General features: G+C 38.9%; 1 protein-coding gene across 4 annotated transcripts in view; it reads right to left on the minus strand.

Annotated features, from left to right (window-relative positions):
- Positions 1–19,333, minus strand: part of MAP2K4 (mitogen-activated protein kinase kinase 4) — a 127,075-nt gene that overhangs the window by 10,173 nt on the left and 97,569 nt on the right. For all 4 annotated transcript variants that reach the window (XM_019654447.1, XM_019654449.1, XM_019654448.1 and 1 more), the window contains one exon: positions 1,875–1,952. In XM_019654447.1, the coding sequence (XP_019509992.1) occupies positions 1,875–1,952 (78 nt within the window). The remainder of the gene's footprint in view (positions 1–1,874; positions 1,953–19,333) is intronic.

Genomic DNA, 19,333 nt, shown 5'->3' on the forward strand with positions numbered 1-19,333 from the left:
TTTCTAAACATAACTGGTTGGACATAGGTATGTCTGAATCGTGACTATCTCTTATATGCAAACAGTTGCCTCAGCTGGAAGCTATAGGTCTTTAGGACCAGTACCAGCCCTAAGAGATGTCCAAGTTCCATGTACTCTCCTGACTAAAAAAGAAGGGATCCTTTTCCTTTAGTCAGTTGGCTTCACAACGGGAAGAGACTCCAGGAGCTATCTCCCATATCTGGTCAGGAGGGAAACTAGATGGTCTTCTGCAGAGGTGAGCTATCAGCCCTCAACTCTCTACACAGAGAATTAATTCATCAGGCCTGGCAACGTGACACCAAGAATGACTAACAAGGGTATGTGATGCTGGTCCATAGGAAAAGGGTCCTAGGACTATATAAAGATAATGAACAAATGGAGATCATTTACTAAGCTGCAGAAAAGTTCATGGCTCTGAATCTGTGTTATTAACTCCAGACCGTGGGATCTTATTGAAGAGGGGAGGAAAATGGAAGGAAAAGTTTTGGGCTGTCTACCAAACAGGACACAGCCCCATCTAGAAATGGAAAATTCACACCCAACATAGAAGAAGCTATAGAAAAAAAATGCCATCAAGCTCTGGTAAAACGGTAAGAGCAAGAAAATAAATCTAACACTTCAAAACAAAATTTGGGGCCGGCCGAGTGGCGCAATGGTTAAGAACTGGCTTGGGACGCCAGAGGGCCCCGGTTCGGATCCCACATATGAGGCCAGTGACACTGCCCTCCACAGCTAAGATGCTGGACAACAGCTCAACCTGGAGCTGGGCTGCCTTGAGTCGCTGGCGACGGCGTAGGCTGCAGCCCCTGTGGCAGTGGGTTGCCATGGGCTACCGTGTGTGTAGCCAGCAGCCAGCGTGAGCGGCCAGCAGCCACAGTGAGCAGCCGTTCAGAAGCCGGCGACTGATCTGCCTCGCCCGGGAAGAGCGCAATGATGGTGCCAACTTGGGCCAGTGAAGCAACGTCCTCCACAACTAGACTGAAGAACAAAAGGACAGCAACTTCTCTGTTCCCCTTCCCCCAATTCCCCAGCACTGTTCCCATCCCCCCAGTTCCCCAATAAAAAATCTTAAAAAAAAAAATTGGTAATAAGCAAATAAGCAAATAAAGATATTTTTTAGATAGAATGAAAATTTCAATACAGCCCACATGTGAGGAAAAAAAAAGTTTATTTAATTGTGCTTATTAGTTTCAAATTAAGCAACTAACTATTACTATTAATAGTAACTAGCTTTCTTACTATTCTTTCTCAGTGTTCTTCTAAGGTAGAAGTTTCATTTCGAATTGTCACCTGGGCAGCTCTTGGTCCTCAACAACAGAACCACTTTCAGTTCATTCATTTGTGACTTTCCTGCTCAGTGACTGGGAGATTCCCACAAGAAACTATTTTCATACACATAAATATGTATACCTCACATGCACGCTGTACGCAGCGTTACTGGACACACTGCCCGTGCCTGAGATGGGAGGAGCCTGTGTGCTTTACCACTGCACTGCCCGCAGGTGAGCGGCCCTGTTCCCGTTCCTACTGTGGCTGCTGATTCCCACAGGTGGGGCCAAGGCATCCAGAGTGACATTAAAGAGCCCCAGGCACTTCATACAACTTTAAGGGAAATAATCAACTCTGATTTGACTTTTAAGGTATAAAACGTAGTTTTTTTTTCAACGAGACAGTATAGTCCCTGTGATTATAAACAGGAGGGACAAAAAAAAACAGGTGAATAAAATCAAAGACTAGAAGAGATAAAAAACCGTTCTTATGAGGGGGGGAAAGACAGATTAAATTTTCTTTCATTTCTAAAGTTCTTGTTACACTTGTTACACCAGGACAAGGTTGAGTCAACAACAACATACCAATGTGATCCCCAAACTCCAGACATCAGAGCGGACATCATATCCTTGTCGTGATGCACTTGGGTCTATTCTTTCGGGCTGGAACACAAAGAGAAGTCATAGCCATTAATTATACATACCTTTACAGGCAGGCACATGGGAGTAATAGCTGGGCAGGTAGCCAAAACGCCCGCAAACTCCCAGAGGAATCCATGTTCAGGGTCAGATTGGGAGTTATAGGAAGCCATCATAAAAACAATCAACAAGGGGGAAAAAAACAAACAAACCAAAAAACTCAATGGCTTGCTCCATAAAGGGAACACAAAGTAACTCTTTTAATTTTCCCCCAAGGACTCACAAGCATTTACAAACCTGAAGCTGAGGACAGAGAAATGGAGACATAGGAACAAAAATGGAAAAATGGAAAAAATAAAGAACTGCAGGATCAGATTAGTAGCAAGTAGTGGTTAACAGGAGAAAAAAAGACTAAGTCTTCTTTGTTTCAGTGAATAAGGCCATACTGCAATATATTTGAGATACAAAAGCAAATATGAGCTAAATTTATCATTACACATGTCTATTCGTCATTTTTAACAAAATGAAACACCGTCAACATAGTAATTTATTGTCCTAAATATAAATAGCAAAAATCATTTTTAGTAAGTTCTGTGAAGGGAGCATCTTTACATTTCCTTGAAATGAGACCATTGTTTACACAGTGTGAGGGATGGAGAAGAAAAGAGAGAGGGTATGAGGGGCACAGAGCAGACAATGGATCCTTAGCTGAGACTGAGAGTAACTGCTGTTGAAAGACATGTCCAGAGAAGCATAATAGTCGACTGTATTATATTCTCTGCCTGTCAGCAACATCTCATTTGGAGACCTACATATTTTGTTTCGAACATGAGTACTGTGGCTGCATAAATTTTCACTGGAAGCTATTTACGTTGTTTTTAGTTACAAATATATTTATTTACCTGATAGGACATTACATAAAAATCCCCAATAGCTGACCAAGAGAGAAAACACTCCATCCAACAGCTGCAGAACACACATTCTTCTCATGCTCACACAGAACATTCACTAGTATAGACCAGGTTCTGGGCCATTAAACACACCTTATTTTACAAAAATGAAATCACACAGCATATTTCCAGACCACAAAGTAATTAAATTAGAAATCAGTAACAAAAACATACCTGTAAAATCCCCAAATATTTGTAGATTAAACAACACACTTCTAAATATTATTAATACATGCATCACAGAAGAAGTCTAAGAAACCGTAAAAAATATTTTGAAGTAAATGAAAATGAAATGACAACTTATCAAAACTGGTGGGATGCAGCAAAAGTAGTGCTCAGAGGGACATGTATAGCATTGAACGCATGTATTATAAGAGAAGACAAACTGAAAATTAATAACCTAACTTTACAGCTTTAAGGAATTTGAAACACAAGAACACACTAAACCCAAAGCAGGTAGAAGCAAGAAGTGATAAAAAGTAGAGTGGAAATAAGTGAAATAGAGAACAACAACAACAACAAAACCAAAGAGAAAAATCAACAAAACCAAAAGTGGATTCTTTGGGAAGATCAACAAAATTGACAAACCTTTAGCTAAACTGACCAACAGTCAAGAAGACTCACATTACAAAATCAGAATGAAAGAGGGGGTACTACTACTGATCTTACAGAAAAAGATGAAATGAATATTCTTTGAACATGAAAACCCGTCAAAAGTAATACCGAAATCTGAATAGCCTTAAAACTATTTTTCAATGAATTTTTTAATAAAACCTTTCCATGAAAAAAAGTCCAGACCTGGATGGGATCATTGCAAGCAATACCAATCTTACACAATTCCCCGCCCCCCCAAAATAGAGGAAGGTATGCCTCCCAGCTCATTTTATGAGGCCAATATAATCATTATGAAAACCTAACAAAGACATTACAACACAATTAATAATCCCTCATATACATGTGTTGCTAAATCCCTCATATGCCGCTAAACACAAAAATGTTTAGCAACATATGAGCAAATCTAATCCAGCAACACATGACCCAGTGGAGTTTATCTCAGGAATACAAAACTGGCTTAATATTTGAAAATCAATGTAAGGTATCACATTTACAAAGCACTACTCCTATGCAGCATATGGGAGGTCCTAGCCAGTACAAAAAGGCAAGGAAGAAATAAAGCACTGCCTTTATTCATAGACATTTGAATTTCTACAACCGTTTACATAGAAAACTTCTACTAAAATTAATGGCTAAACCAACAAGGTCACAGGACACAATGTCAAAATATGAAAATCAGTTGTATTTATCTATAGTAATAGCAAAATACTGGAAATATATTTTTTAATTTCATTACAATAGTAGCATCAAAACATGAATCCCTTAAAAATAAAATTAAAAGGTGCTTAAGAGTTCCACACTGAAAACTACAAAACACTGCTGATAGCAAAAAGCCTTAAATAAAAGGAGAGACACAGCAGGTACTAAAAAATACAGTAATGTCCACAGGTGAACGTATAAATAAATTGTGGTGTATCAATACAATGCAAAACTTCTCAGCAATAAAAAGAATGAACGAATACACACAAGATTATATCCATTTATATGAAAATCTAAAAAAAGCCAATCAAATTTATAGTGACAGAAAATAGGACCAATGATTTTTAGATGATATGCATGTTTTATATCTTGATTGAGGAGGTGATTATATGAGTAACTACATTTGCCAAAATTCAAATTGTATACTTAAAATGAGTGGCTAGCATTTGTGGTTATGTGGTAATGTCATTCTGACTGTACATACATGCTGTGCTGGAATCTCTAGCATGCATATGTTAGGAAAACTTATCAAATTCCTCGAAATAAGTAAAAAAAAAGATTCCATCCAATTCCTTTCAGCATCATACTGGAGCACTGTCCAACAAGCCTACCCAAGAACTATTTAAGTGCACGTTTGTTTCACTTGGTATTTATTATTCATTAGGGCACAGATACTTAAGTTACATAACTTGGGAGATTTTTGTCAAGTCTGGATGTAAATGATTTCTGTCCAATAACCCCAAGAGTTATTGTTTTACTGACCTGAAGATAATTAGCAGTGTTGTATGTAAATTAGCCATCTCATTCCAACATTCTTTCTTCAGTGACTATAAATACTGAAATACCCAAACATTCTTTAAGTCAGTTTCACCAACCTGTCTGTCCAGCTTTCTCATTAATGAGCTAAATATATTTCTGACACATGTTCATTCTTAATTTGTATGTGTAATATTTTTAACATTTTGAAAATTATTCTTTGAGAGAAGGAAAGATTTAAGATCCATGACATTAATTAAGGACTCTATATCCTAAATCTAAATCAGAAGTATGGGTATGGGGCCAGCGAGTGGTGAGTTGGTTGAGAGTTGGCTTGGGACGCCAGCTCTGAGAAGCAGGGCCCTGGTTCGGATCCCACATGAGGGCCAGTGACACTGCGCCCTCTACAGCTAAGATGGTGAACAACAGCTTGACCTGCAGCTGGGCTGCTGTGAGTTGCCGACAACAGTGTAGGCTACAGCCCCTGCTGCAGTGGGCTGCCATACGCTACCGTGAGTGGCTGGCAGCCAGCGTGAGCCGCCGAGAGCGGCCGTCCAATAGCCGGCGACCAATCTGCTTCACCCGGGAAGAGCGCAATGATAATACCAACATGGGCCAGTGAAGCAATGTCCTCCGCAATCAGACTGAAGAACAAAAGACAGCAACTTGTCTGTTCCCCTTCTCCGATTCCCCAATAAAAAATCTTTAAAAAAAAGAAGTGTGGGTATAAAAAACAAAAAGCTTTTTAAAAGCATAACAGGGAAATACCAACTTAGAGAACAGGGTATGTAACACTAACAAAAAAGCAAAAAAGTGATAGCTAAAACAATTTTCTATCCAAAACATATAATTTACAATAAATACACAACTGAGGTTACTCTGTATTGAGACATATAAAATAAAAACCAAAGTATAAGGAAAAATTGACAATCACAATGTTAACAAATTTTGAACAAATGCTTCTCATTTTTTTTGGATTAAAGATGCAAAACATAAGCATTGAATAAATGTAATTAATAATTCAGAACAGACCTTTTCCAATATTTCATTTTTAACTGGTCATTTATCATACTAAAAAGAATCGTAATATGTCCCAAAAGGCAAAAATGTACACGTTAAAATGCTTTGGGGCCGGCCGAGTGGCGCGATGGTTAAGAACTGGCTTGGGACGCCAGAGGGCCCCGGTTCGGATCCCACATGTGAGGGCCAGTGACACTGCCCTCCACAGCTAAGATGCTGAACAACAGCTCAGCCTGGAGCTGGGCTGCCTTGAGTTGCCGGTGACGGCGTAGGCTGCAGCCCCTGTGGCAGTGGGTTGCCATGGGCTACCGTATGTAGCCAGCAGCCAGCGTGAGCGGCCAGCAGCCACAGTGAGCGGCTGTCCAGAAGCCGGCGACTGATCTGCCTCACCCGGGAAGAGTGCAATGATGGTGCCAACTTGGGCCAATGAAGCAACGTCCTCCACAACTAGACTGAAGAACAAAAGGACAGCAACTTGTCTGTTCCCCTTCCCCCAATTCCCCAGCACTGTTCCCATCCCCCCAATTCCCCAATAAAAATCTTAAAAAAAAAATGCTTTGAAAGCAAGTAATAAGCCAAAAATTAACAAGAATCAATTAAACACTTTATATTGGTTAGCTATGTTGTGTAACAAATTACCTCAAAACTTAATAGCTTAAAACAACAAACATTTATTATCTTACAGTTTCTGTGTGTCAGGGTTTAGGGAGCATTTTCATGAGTGCTTCTGACTCAGAGTCTTTCATGAGGCTGCAAGCAAGATGGCAGCTAGAGCTGAAGGCTTTACTGCGCTGAAGAATTTGTCCCCAAGCTCATTCTCATGACTACTGTAGGAAGCCTCAGTTCGTCACCACATAAGTCTCTTCATAAAGCCATTTGAGTATCTTTCACAGCATTTCAGGTGGCTTTCCCCAGAGTGGGCAATCCAAGAACCAAAAGCAAGAGAGAAGCCACAGTGCCTTTTCATGACCTACTCTCAGAAGGTCACACTGTCATTTCTGCCATAGACTCATCATTAGAAGTAAGTCACTAAGTTAAATCCACACTCAAGGCTGTGCTTAGCCTCCATCTTTAAATAGAGGTGTATTAAAGAAACTGTGAATAGGAGCCGGCCGGGTGGTGCAGTTGGTTAAGAACGTGAGTTCTGAGCAACAGGGTTACTGGTTTAATTCCCACATGGGCCAGTGAGCTGCGCCCGAGCCGAGCTGCCGCTGAGCTGCCAACAGGTGGCAGGATGGCACAGCTGGTGAGAGCACGTGCTCCTAACAACAAGGTTGCCATTTTGACTCCCGCATGGGATGGTGGGCTGTGACTCCTGCAACTAGACTGACAGCAGCGACTAGACCTGGAGCTGAGCTAGCTGCACCCTCCACAACTACGACTGAAGGACAACTTGACTGTTCCCCTTTCCCAATTCCCCAACACTGTTACCCCCTCCCCAATTCCCCGATAAAAATCTTTAAAAAAAAGAAAAAAGAAACTGTGAATAAAATTTAAAACTACCACACACTTGGATATAAAAAACACAGTAAACTGCTCTTACACCTAACATTTAAAACAAATAAGAAACTGTATATGTATACATATATCTGCACACACACATACACACTCACAAGCTGATGCTAAGGAAACAGGAAAACTTCATATTTTTCAAAGAATCGTCTTTCCCCAAAGACTCCTAGCCAAGATGGATTTCAACCTCAAAAAACAGAAAACTATGCTACCACAAATGTTCTAATATCTGTGGAAGATTTTTGAGCTCAAGGAGGCCAAAGATATGTTTTTGCTTACTTGATGATCCATAATTTTCATTGTACGAATAAAATAAAGATGAAAATCTTCCCAATACAATTTTTAAAACCTTTACAATGTAAACTATAAACCAATCTCACTTAAACATTTTTATGCAGAATTCATAAATGTTAACATAGCAAATGTAAAAATATATTAAACATGTAAACCGTGAGCCATGTAGGGGTTGTTTCTGGCCAGAATGGTTCAACCACAGGAAATATGTTATTGTGATTCATGATAACAGTAGCTACACAGAAAAACATTTCATCATGTACTGAACAATGCCAAAAAGGCATTTAGTAAAACTTAATAGCCATTCCTAATTCATTGTGATCCCTTCTCTCTCATATACACATATTCTCACACACAGGTGTACACACAAACTTAGCAAATGAGAAAAAAGCATTTGTTTTAAAGTCAAAAACAAAACAAGAAACCTACTATTAATATTGTCATTCAACGTCAATCTAGAAATTCTAGTCAAAGCAACAAAGGTAAATATGAGAAAAAGAAACACACACACACACACACACACGAGAAAGATCAATAAATATGAGGATGGATAAGGTAAAAATTATTTGCAGAATGGTACCTTGAGTACCATGTGAAACCTATTTTTAAAAAAGAGGTAGATCAGTAATTTGGCTGGTTATAAAATAAACATGTCAGTATAAATAGCTTTCTTATATACTAGCAATTATTAATCAGGAAAACACATCCCATTCAAAACAGCAACAAAAAACTGTCTCAGCACCCAAGAATACAGCAGTGAACTAAACAAAGACCATGGTCCCCCAGGGCTCCCAGTCTAGTTAGGAGATACTTGAGCTGACAGTCAGGCAGTGGTGGGGTTATGACGCAAAGGAGGTTTAAGGAGGTAAGAGAGTGATCAGGGTACCACTTTAGATGTGGTGGTCTAGGAAGGGTTATCTAAGGATGTGACACCTGCTCAGGGACCTCGCTAAAGTGAAAGACTGGCAGGGGAGAGAGTTCAAGGGAGAAAAGAAAAGGCCCTGAGTTAGGAATGGCCTCCGTGTGTATATGTGAAACAGCGAGGAGGCTGCTGTGGTGGTTGACGCTGTGCAAACAAAGCGGGGGTGTTCAGAAAGACAGCTGAGGGCCGGATCACTTAGAGCCTTACAGGCCTGTTAGGAGGGCTTCGGACTGAGTTTTAAGAGGGGGTGGCATGATGTGACAATGCTGTGAAAGGGTAACTCTGGCTCCTGTGCTGAGAACAGACTGTAGTAGAGCAAGGGTGCAAGCAGGGAGACCATCCCAGAGACTACAGAAAAGAAGGCGGGGGAGAAATGCCAGGGGCTGGAACAATGAGCAATGGAGGCTTTAAAAAGAGGGTGGGTTCTGGATACACCAGACAGTATTTGCTAACGGACAGGATGCATTACGTTGAAAATAGAAAAATAAAACTTTGAAGTGTGTGTCCTGAGCAAATGGAAAGATGGAGCTGGTATTTACAGAAATACAGAACTGGGGAGGGGAGGCAGCTCACAGATTTTGTAGGGAGCAGAGAGGAGACAGATCAAGAGTTCGGTATTAGACATAATGTATTTGCAACTTCTATGGAATCTAAAAGGGGTGGAAAATAGGAAACCAGATACATGATTTTGGAATTTACAGGGGAGGTGTGGGCAAGAAAGCAGTCATCAGCATTCATCACTTTCCTGAGCATCTACTAAGTGACCGGCACTGCACATCATTGAACAAAAGAGACAGATAGTATTAATCCTTAAGACTAGATGAACTCACTAAAGGAATTTGGGTAGTTAAGAAAAGGAAAGAGATTGAATACTCAACCTTGCAACATACAAACATGAAGAGGTCAGGAAGCTGAGGAGGATCTAGAGAAGCAGGAAAGAGGAGAGAACCAGTAAGGCAGCCAAGACAGTGCAACACCATGGAAACCAAGTGACAAATGTGTTTCAAGAATACCTATTTCAAGCCTTCCAGGTAGATTAAAGAAGATTATGAGTTAGTACTGACCACTGGCTTTGGCAACATGTGAGATAATGTTCACACTGACGTCAGTGGTTAAAATGGAGTGATGGGGGTAAACGAACCCCTTAAAATGGGTCCAAACAGAATAAAAGGAAAAAAGCAGAGACAGCAGGTATAGACTGGTATTTAGAGTTGACAATAAATTTGTAAATAAGAATTTATTAAGAAATGTGTATAACCTATAAGAAGGAAAAATTACCAAGAAACACATTGACAACTTGAGTGAATGGACAGAAATAACGTATTCTTCATTGGGAAGACTCAATATTATAAAACAGCAATAATCAAATTAATTTATAAGTCTAATGAAATGCCAATAAAACTCCTGATGAGTTTTATTTAAATAATACTCATATTCATATGAAAAACTCAGAAAGACAACACAATAAAGTTCAGAAACAATTCCAAATCCAGGAATTTAGTACTAATGTATCAATTCTAAACAATGGAGTTAGAATGCAGATAATTAAAAATAAAAATTTTAACTGGTTAACCATTTGTGGGGAGAAAAATTATACTCTTTCCTTTGATAATACACTAATATTGATTAAAGTAGAATTAAAAATTGAAATGTAAAAAGCAAAAGCCTAAATTTATGTACTAAAATTTGTGCAACTATTTCTAATCTTGGCATAAAAAAAATCTTTCAAGACATGACAATAGCTAGAAACCTCAAAATTAACAATTGATAAGCTCACCACATTAAAATGTTCTATTTCTGTAATTCAACAAAAATAAGTAAAATTTTAAAATAAGAGACAACTTCTGAGAAAACTATGTAACATAATAAGAAAGAGGTTAAAATTATCTTTACATTTTACACCAATACAAAAGATTAACATTCTAACAGAAAAAATGGCAAAGGATAGTGAATAAAAGTTGCCAAATATAAAAAAATGCAAAAATATCTAACTTTATCAATAATTTAAAAATATATAACAAAAAAAACCCCACTAAATTAAAAAGAATTTCCATTCTGGACTCTTAACTTGACAAGATAAAACTGTAACACTGACACAGACTGATACCTATTTATAAAGCACACCCTTTTAATCATACAATGTTTCCAAAGATCCCAAGATGTGTGAATCTTTTCAATACAAGAAAAGATATAATAGAGTTGTGTGATGATAGCAGTTTAAAAATGTTTACAGCGGTATTTAGTACAACAAAGCACTAGAAAAACTTAAGCATGTAAAAATAGAAAGTTAGTTAAATTTTTTTTTTTTTAAGTACAACATAGGGAAGACAGTTGGTGGTATTGTTTTTTGCTTTTTTTAAAAGATTTTTTTGGAGAATTGGGGGAGAAGAACAGCGCTGGGGAATCGGGGAAGGGGAACAGACAAGTTGCTGTCCTTTTCTTCTTCAGTCTAGTTGTGCAGGACGTCGCTTCACTGGCCCATGTTGGTATTATCATTGCACTCTTCCCGGGTGAGGCAGTTGCTGCCCGGTCATTGGACAGCCTCTCACGGTGGCTCACGGCAGCTCACGACAGCTGCCGGCCGCTCACGCTGGCTGCCGGCCACTCACGGTAGCTCACGGCAGCCCACTGCAACTCCACTACAGCCTACACTGTCACCGGCGACTCATGGCAGCCCAGCTCCAGGTCGAGCTGTTGTTCACCATCTTAGCTTTAGAGGGCGCAGCGTCACTGGCCCTCATGTGGGATCTGAACCAGGGTCCTGCTGCTCAGAGCTGGCGCTCCCAAGCCAGCTTTTAACCAACGTGCCACTCGGCCAGCCCGAAAGTTAGTTAATTTTTAATGGCCAAACTCATTATACATGAAGATGTATCAACCTGGAAAAACACCTACAAGCAGATGAAAAATATATATGCAATATGATTATATTTACATAAAAATGTCACAGAATATTTTTGCCCCTTTATGAATGAGTTATGGGTGATTAAGTCTCCATTTTACTATTCCCTGTTATGTTTTTAACAGGGACATAATCTTACAATAAGAAACACATTTACAGGGCTGGCTGAGTGGCTTGTTGATTAAGAGCTGGCTTGGGAGCGCGAGCTCTGAGCAGCAGGGCCGCTGGTTCAGATCCCACATGGGCCAGTGACACTGCCCTCTACAGCTAAGATGGTGAACAACGGCTCAACCTAGAGCTGGGCTGCCATGAGTCGCCGGAGATGGTGTAGGCTGCAACAGGGCTGCAGTGGGCGGCCCTAAGCTACCATGAGTGGCTGGCAGCCAGCACCAGTGGCCGGCAGTGGGAGCTGCTGTGAGCTGCCGTGAGCAGCCATCCAATGGCTGGCGACTGATCTGCCTCAGCCGAGAAGAGTGCAATGATCACAATACCATCATGGGCCAGTAAAGCGACGTCCTCCACAACTAGACTGAAGAAAAAAGGACAGCAACTTGTCTGTTCCCCTTCCCTGATTCCCCAACACTGTTCCCGCCCCCAATTCCCAATAAAATCTTAAACAAACAAACAAAAAACACATTTACAAAACTATCAACAGAATTCTTCAAACATAAAGCTACTTTATTTAACATTAAAAAAAAAACAGAAATAATGCAGTGGGATTTCAACCTATATGTCTCAAAGAGACAGAAAAAGTAGCACATGAGTCTCATTTGGGAAAGTGATACACGCATTCAAGGTAGGAAAATATCAGATCTGGAATCTTTCCTTGACTATCCACTATGCTTTACTAGGCAACAAATATTAGGAATTTCTAAGAAACTCAAAATTAAAGTAAAAAGCTCTTTTTAGAAGAAAATCACCATGAATTTATACCCAAGATTATGAGATACATTTGTTTTCTAACATTCAGAAATAAGCAATTCAAACTGCTAAAGAAAGAAAGAGTATTGGTTATTCAGGTGCAAAACCACGTTTCCAAAGATGGCAGCAGTATTGCCAACAGTTGTTTGCTAAACCTGATTTTTGTGAAGTCAAAATGCTCAGGGACTGTACATGCCTCCAGCAGTCTCAGCATTGACTCACAGAGAATGGTGGCCTTTGGTTGTTTTTTAAACAGCTTTATCGAGATGTAATCCACATACAATTTGCCCATTTTAAAGTATACAATTCAATGGCTTTTAATATATTCACAGATACATGCATCCACGACTAGGGTCTATTTTAGAACATTTTCCCACCCCACACCCTTTGGCCATCACCACCATATTCTACTGCAGCTGCCCCACCACCGCCAGCTCTAACTAACCACTAATCTACTTTCTGTCACTACAGGTATGCCTATTCTGGACTTTCATACAAATGGAATCATATACTGTGTGATCTTCTTCTGTATCTGGTTTCTTCTACTTAGCATGATGTTTTCAAGGTTTATCTTGTTGTAGCATGAATCAGTACTTTATTCCGTTTCAAGGCTGAGTAATATTCCAGTCTACATAGATGTCACCTTTTGCTTACCCATTTGTCCGTTGGTGAACATTTGGGTTATTTGTACCTACCTTTTGGTTCCCTTCATGTAATTAGGTGCTATAAACATTAATGTGCAAGTTTTTGAATGGACATACGTTTTCATTTCTCATGGGTATTGACCTGGAAGTCCAATTACCTCTGTGTTTAGATGTGTGCGAACTTCCAGACTCTTTTCCCCAAGGGGCTGCACAAGTTTACATTCCTCCTGGCAGTGAGGATTCCAGTTTTTCCCCACCTTCAGCAACACTGGTTATTATCTGACTAGCCAATTCTAGGTATCCAAGTGAATACAAGGTGGTAGGTATCCCATGGTCTTAAGCCCTTAATTTTAAGCCAATAAAGAACTGGAATTTAACTGATTAGCAAAGCTATAAAAACAATTATGGTAGAGTCCTGCCTGACGATACTGAAGAAAATTTATTTTTTCCAGTTGAAAATCCTAAGATAGACAGTTACATCATTCATAACACTGTTGAATAAGCTGTTTCCCATAGACTAGAAACTCTTCCAGTTAGTAACAGCATGCCACAAAACAAAGCGGGTTCCACTGACAAGCATTTTGGGAAATGCTAGATTTAGAAAAGATGTTTCTTTATTGAGGCTTTTCTCAGTACTTTTAATTAGTATGCTAATACACTATGGATCTATAAAACTTAAAATAGTGTACGGTGATTCCCAAACTTAATTGGCCCTAGAAAAATGATATACATACAGAGCAACATCAGCAAAAACGGCAGAGTAGGTAGCTCCAAGGGAATAGCTCTCCAGATTGAAAAATAAAGCAAAAACTGTCACAATCCACTTAGTCAGAACTCTGGAAAAAAATCCAAGGTTTGCAGCAACCAAGAAAACACTGAATCAAGAAAAAGGCAACTTAAAAATGGCAGCATTCTTACTTGACCCAGTGAACTGGGTGAGGATTGGAGGGAGGGAGAGAAGCAGAGCAGATCTCACTTGTAAAGAATTCTGCTTGTTTTGGGCTGGCCGAGTGGCGTGTTGGTTAAGAGCTGGCTTGGGACGCCAGAGGGCCCCTGTTCAGATCCCACATATGAGTGCCAGTGACACTGCCCTCCACAGCTAAGATGCTGAACAACAGGCTGGGCTGCTGTGAGTCGCCAGCGACGGCGTAGGCTGCAGCCCCCCCTGCAGTGGGTTGCCATGGGCTACCGTGTGTGGCCAGCAGCCAGCGTGAGCAGCCGTCCAGAAGCCAGGGACTGATCTGCCTCGCCCGGGAAGAGCGCAATGATGGTGCCAGCTTGGGCCAGTGAAGCAAGCGTCCTCCACAACTAGATTGAAGAACAAAATGACAGCAACTTGTTTGTTCCCCTTCCCCCAATTCCCCAGCACTGTTCCCATCCCCCCAATTCCCCAATAAAAAATCTTAAAAAAAAAAAAAAAAGAATTGTGTTTGTCTGTTCTAAGCTGTCTGGGGGGGTATATAAAGGATAGATGCAAGGTGCCTGCCTATGTTTTGCCTAACTTGGAACTCACTAGAGGCAGAAAAGCAGCGGGCATTTCTGGAAAACACTGTAAGGCAAATGAATAACCCACAGATGCCTGGTACAGCAGATTGGGATTGAGGCACACAATAGAGCATCAAAGCCTGGGGAAAAAAGTGAAGGGTAGAGTTTCTTTGGGAACTCTAAAAGTCACCAGTGTATACTGGGAAATTTAGAAAGCCACGTGTATTGCCAGGGCACGACACAAAAGACCTAGACGACCTAAAACTGTAACTTCTGGCTGATCTATAGGCTTAGGTCAAGCAGGAAGTAGAAGTTAAGGCAGATTTGTAAATGGCCTGAAGGAATGTCCCAACACAAAGCCAGTCTTCAAAGACTGAAATAGCTGTTTTTGGGTTTTTTTCCCTCTGTGGAATTTTTTTTTTCTTTTTGGATCCTAGTACCCCTCCCCTTCAAAAAAATCTATATCAAAACACTAACTACATCAAAACACCAAACAAGAGATATCAGAGATCACATAAAATTTAGAATACAGATTATTTAAAACATTACTTTAGAAAAATCACTAAAGAAACGGCTATACCCTACAGCAAGGAAAAAACATATGGTGCAGAAAGGGAAAGAATCTGAGTTCTAGGGTCCCCACCTTATAATATTCACAATGTCCAGTTTTTGAGAAAAAAATTACAAATCATGCAAAGTAACTTGAAAGTATGACCCATTCACTAGAGAAACGAATAGAAACTGTACCTACGGAAGTACAGACAGAAACGAATAGAAACTGTACCTACGGAAGTACAGACACTGAACTTATTATACAAAGATTATATTAACTTTCTTAAATATGGTCAAAGAGCAAAGGAAACCATGACAAAGAGTTACAGAAACCAGGAAAGCGATGTCTCAACAAAAACTATCAATAAAGAGACAGAAATTTTAAAAAGGAACCAAACAGAAAAACTGCTACTAAAAAGTATAATAACTGAAATTAAAAATTCACTAGAGAACTTGAGTAGCACATCTGAGCAGACAGTCAGCAAACTTGAAAATAGGTTAACTGAAATTATCTAGCCTGAGGAGTGGAAAGGAAAAACTATGAAGAAAAATGAGCATAGCTTCAGAGACCTGTGGGACACCATTAAGTGTACCAACATACCGTATTTGCCGGCGTATAAGACGATTTTTTGGCCCTGAAAAATATGCCTCCAAGTGGGGGGTCGTCTTATACGCCAGGTACACTTCAGATAGACTGCCCATAGTGCTTGCCCCGTGCCATAGTGGCCTCCCGATGCCCGCCCACTTCATTCCACATACCTTCAGGCATCAGCAGCGCTGCTGGGTGTATGCTCGGCTGTTATGCAATTTTGCTGTTATGCGATTTTGCGAGTGTGGTAAATTCGGGTTACCGTATATTTCTTTACATATGCATTGAAGATTCGCGATTTTGCGCTATCATGGTGCCTGTTAGACTGTTGAAGAGCTCGCACTTGCGCACTAGTGAGGTCCCAGGGAGATCCTGATGCAAGGGTGGACCAGACTGCTATAGTGACAGGGCGGGCAAACAGGGAGCAGGGACCAATCAAATCAGGCTTTGTATACAGCCAACAGCCAACCACAATACTGCACCATTGTACAGTACAGCATAGAAAATGTCGACCAGTCAAACCCCTATCATCCCTATCATGGCACCAGCCAAAAGAAAGAAGTATGATGCAAATTTTAAACTGAAAGTTATAAACTTTGCTAAGGAAAATAATAATTGTGCTGCTGCAAGACAATATGGAGTAACAGAAAAGATGGTTCGGGACTGGAAATCAAATGAGAAAGCATTAAAGAGTATGCCAAGGGGTAAGTGTGCATTAAGAAGAGGCACCCCACACTGGCCAGAACTCGAAAAACATGTAGCAGACATGTTGGCTCAACATCGCCAAAACGGTTATGTGGTGACACGAAATACAATACGCTTGTTTGCACTTCAGTGGGCCAAATCAAATCTGATATTGTTTTACCTTTTATTTGGTGTGTGGAAGGTGTGCAGAAGAGGGGGTAGTCTTATACGGCGAGTATATAACAAACTCTGTATTTTGAGTGGAAATGTTAGGGGGTCGTCTTATACGCCCAGTCGTCTTATACGCCGGCAAATACGGTACTCATAATAACGGTCCCAGGAGGAGACGAGAGGAAAGGGTAGAATAAATATTTGAAGGAATGCCAGAATCTGTCCAAAGTTTGGTAAGACATAAATCCATACATCGAAGAAGCTTAACAAACTCCAAGTAGAATAAACAAAAAGAGATTCCCATCAAGGCTCATTATAATCAAACTGTTGAAAGATGAGAGCATCTTGAAAACAGCAGGAAAGCAGTGATTCCTCACATACAAAGGATCCCCAAGAATAATAGCTAATTTCTCATCAGAAACTGTGGATGCCAGAAGGGAATGCAGTGACATATTTAAATTGTTGAAAGAAAAAAAAAACTGTCATCCAAGAATTCCATATGTAGCAAAACTGTCCTTCAACACTGAAGGAGATATTAAGACAGTCACAGATAAAAGAAAGTATGAAAGGACACTAAACAGTGACTCTGAATCATATAAAGAAATAAAGACTTCAATAAAGGTAACTATATAGGTAAATATAAAAGCTCTTATGATTATATTTTTGGTTTGTAACTCCCTTTTTTGTTTCTTGTATGATTTAAAAGACAAATGCATAAAATAATTATAACCTATGTTATTAAACAATGTTTACAGATATAATTAGTGACAATAATACATAGGAGATGAAACTGCATATCAGCAGAGTTTCTGTATGCTTTTGAAGCTAAGTTGGTATTATTTCAAACTAGACTGTTATAAATTTAGGATATTAACTGCAATAAACATGGTAAACATTAAGAAATATCTAAATAATATACAGAAGAGGAACAAGAAGAAAATCAAAAAGGTACACTACAAAAAAAATTAAATAAAAAAAGACAGTAACAGAGAAAATGAATAACAAAAAAGATATGATATACAGAAAACAAAGAACAAGTGGCAGAAGTTCTAGCTTATTAATGATTATTTTAAATGTAAATGGATTAAACTCTTTAATCAAAAGGTAGAGATTAGCAGAACGAATAAAGAAACATGATCCTACTGTGTGCTGCCTATAAGGGACTCACTTTAGATCCAAAAGTATAAATAGGTTGAAAGAGAAAAAATGGAAAAAGATACTCAATACAATAGTAATCAAAAGTGAGCTAGGGTGGTTATACTAATACTAGGTAAAACCGTCTAAGTAAAAAATCGTTACAAGAGACAAAGGTCATTCAAAATCAGTAAAAAGGTCAATGCATAAAAGAGGTATAACAATGATAAACGAAGGCACACTAAATGACAGATTTGTAAAACAAATAAAGCAAACACTGACAAAACTGGAGAGAAAAATAGACAGTTTGATAATAATAAATAGAGTCTCCAATACCCCACTTCAAACAATGGGCAGAACATTTAGACAGAATATCAATAAGGAAACAGAGGACTTGGCCAACAATATGAACAGCCTGAGCCTAACAGACATATACAAAACACTTCACCCAACAACAGCAGAAATGCACACTTTTCTCAGGTGCACATGGAACATTCTCCAAGACAGACCATGTTAGTCCACAAAACAAGTCTCAATGAATTTAAAAAGATTGACTCATACAAAGTATCTTCTCTGAACACAATGGAATGAAGCTAGAAATAAATAACAAAAGGAAAACTGGAAAATTCACAAATATATGGAAATTAAGCAACACAGCTAAATAACCACGGGTCAAAAGACGAAACACTAGAAAATTAGAAAATACTTTAAGATGAATAAAAATGAAAACACTGAATACCAACACTTATAGGATTCAAAGCAGTGGTCACAGGGAAATTTGTAACTGTAAACACCTGTATTAAAATGAAGAAAGATCTCAAATAACATAACTTTATACCTTCAGTAACTAGAAAAAGAAGAACTAAACTCAAAGATAGCAGAAGGAAGGAAATAATAAAGATTAAAGCAGAAATCTATGAAACAGAAAAAAAAAGAAAAAGAAAAGAAACACAACAGAGAATCAAAGAAACCAAAAGTATATTCTTGGAAAAGATCAACAAAATTGACAAGCCTTTATCTAGACTAAGAAAAAAATAGAAAAGACGAAAATAACTAAAATCAGAAATCCAAGTGAGGACATTACTACCTATTTTACGTAAGTAAAAAGAATTACAAGAGAATACTATGAATAATTGTATACCAACATTAGATAACCTACATGAAATGGAAAAATTCCTAGAAGCACGCAAATTACCAAAATTGGCTGAGAAGAATTATAAAATCTGAACAGATCTCTCTCAAGCAAGGAGACTGAATCAGTAATAAAAAGCCTCTCAATGAAAATAAGTCTTAGAGGAACTGCTAAATAATTTCTTTACCAGACATTATGAAAATCCAAATTGGTCATCATACAAAGGAAAAAAAGTGAATATGTTTTTTCAGTCTTACATACAAGTGGAAAATGAAAATTATATCCTGAAAAATAAAGTTCTTTTGAAACCAAAAGGACAAAGAGAGACAGACAGACAGAATATAAGTGAATGAATCAGTTATTTACTTGAAATTTGTTGAACACATCAACAATTTCCTAATGTTGATGAGATAAAACTTGATTAGA

Source organism: Hipposideros armiger, unplaced genomic scaffold (assembly GCF_001890085.2).
Source record: "Hipposideros armiger isolate ML-2016 unplaced genomic scaffold, ASM189008v1 scaffold_222, whole genome shotgun sequence".
NCBI classification, from domain to species: Eukaryota; Metazoa; Chordata; class Mammalia; order Chiroptera; family Hipposideridae; genus Hipposideros; species Hipposideros armiger.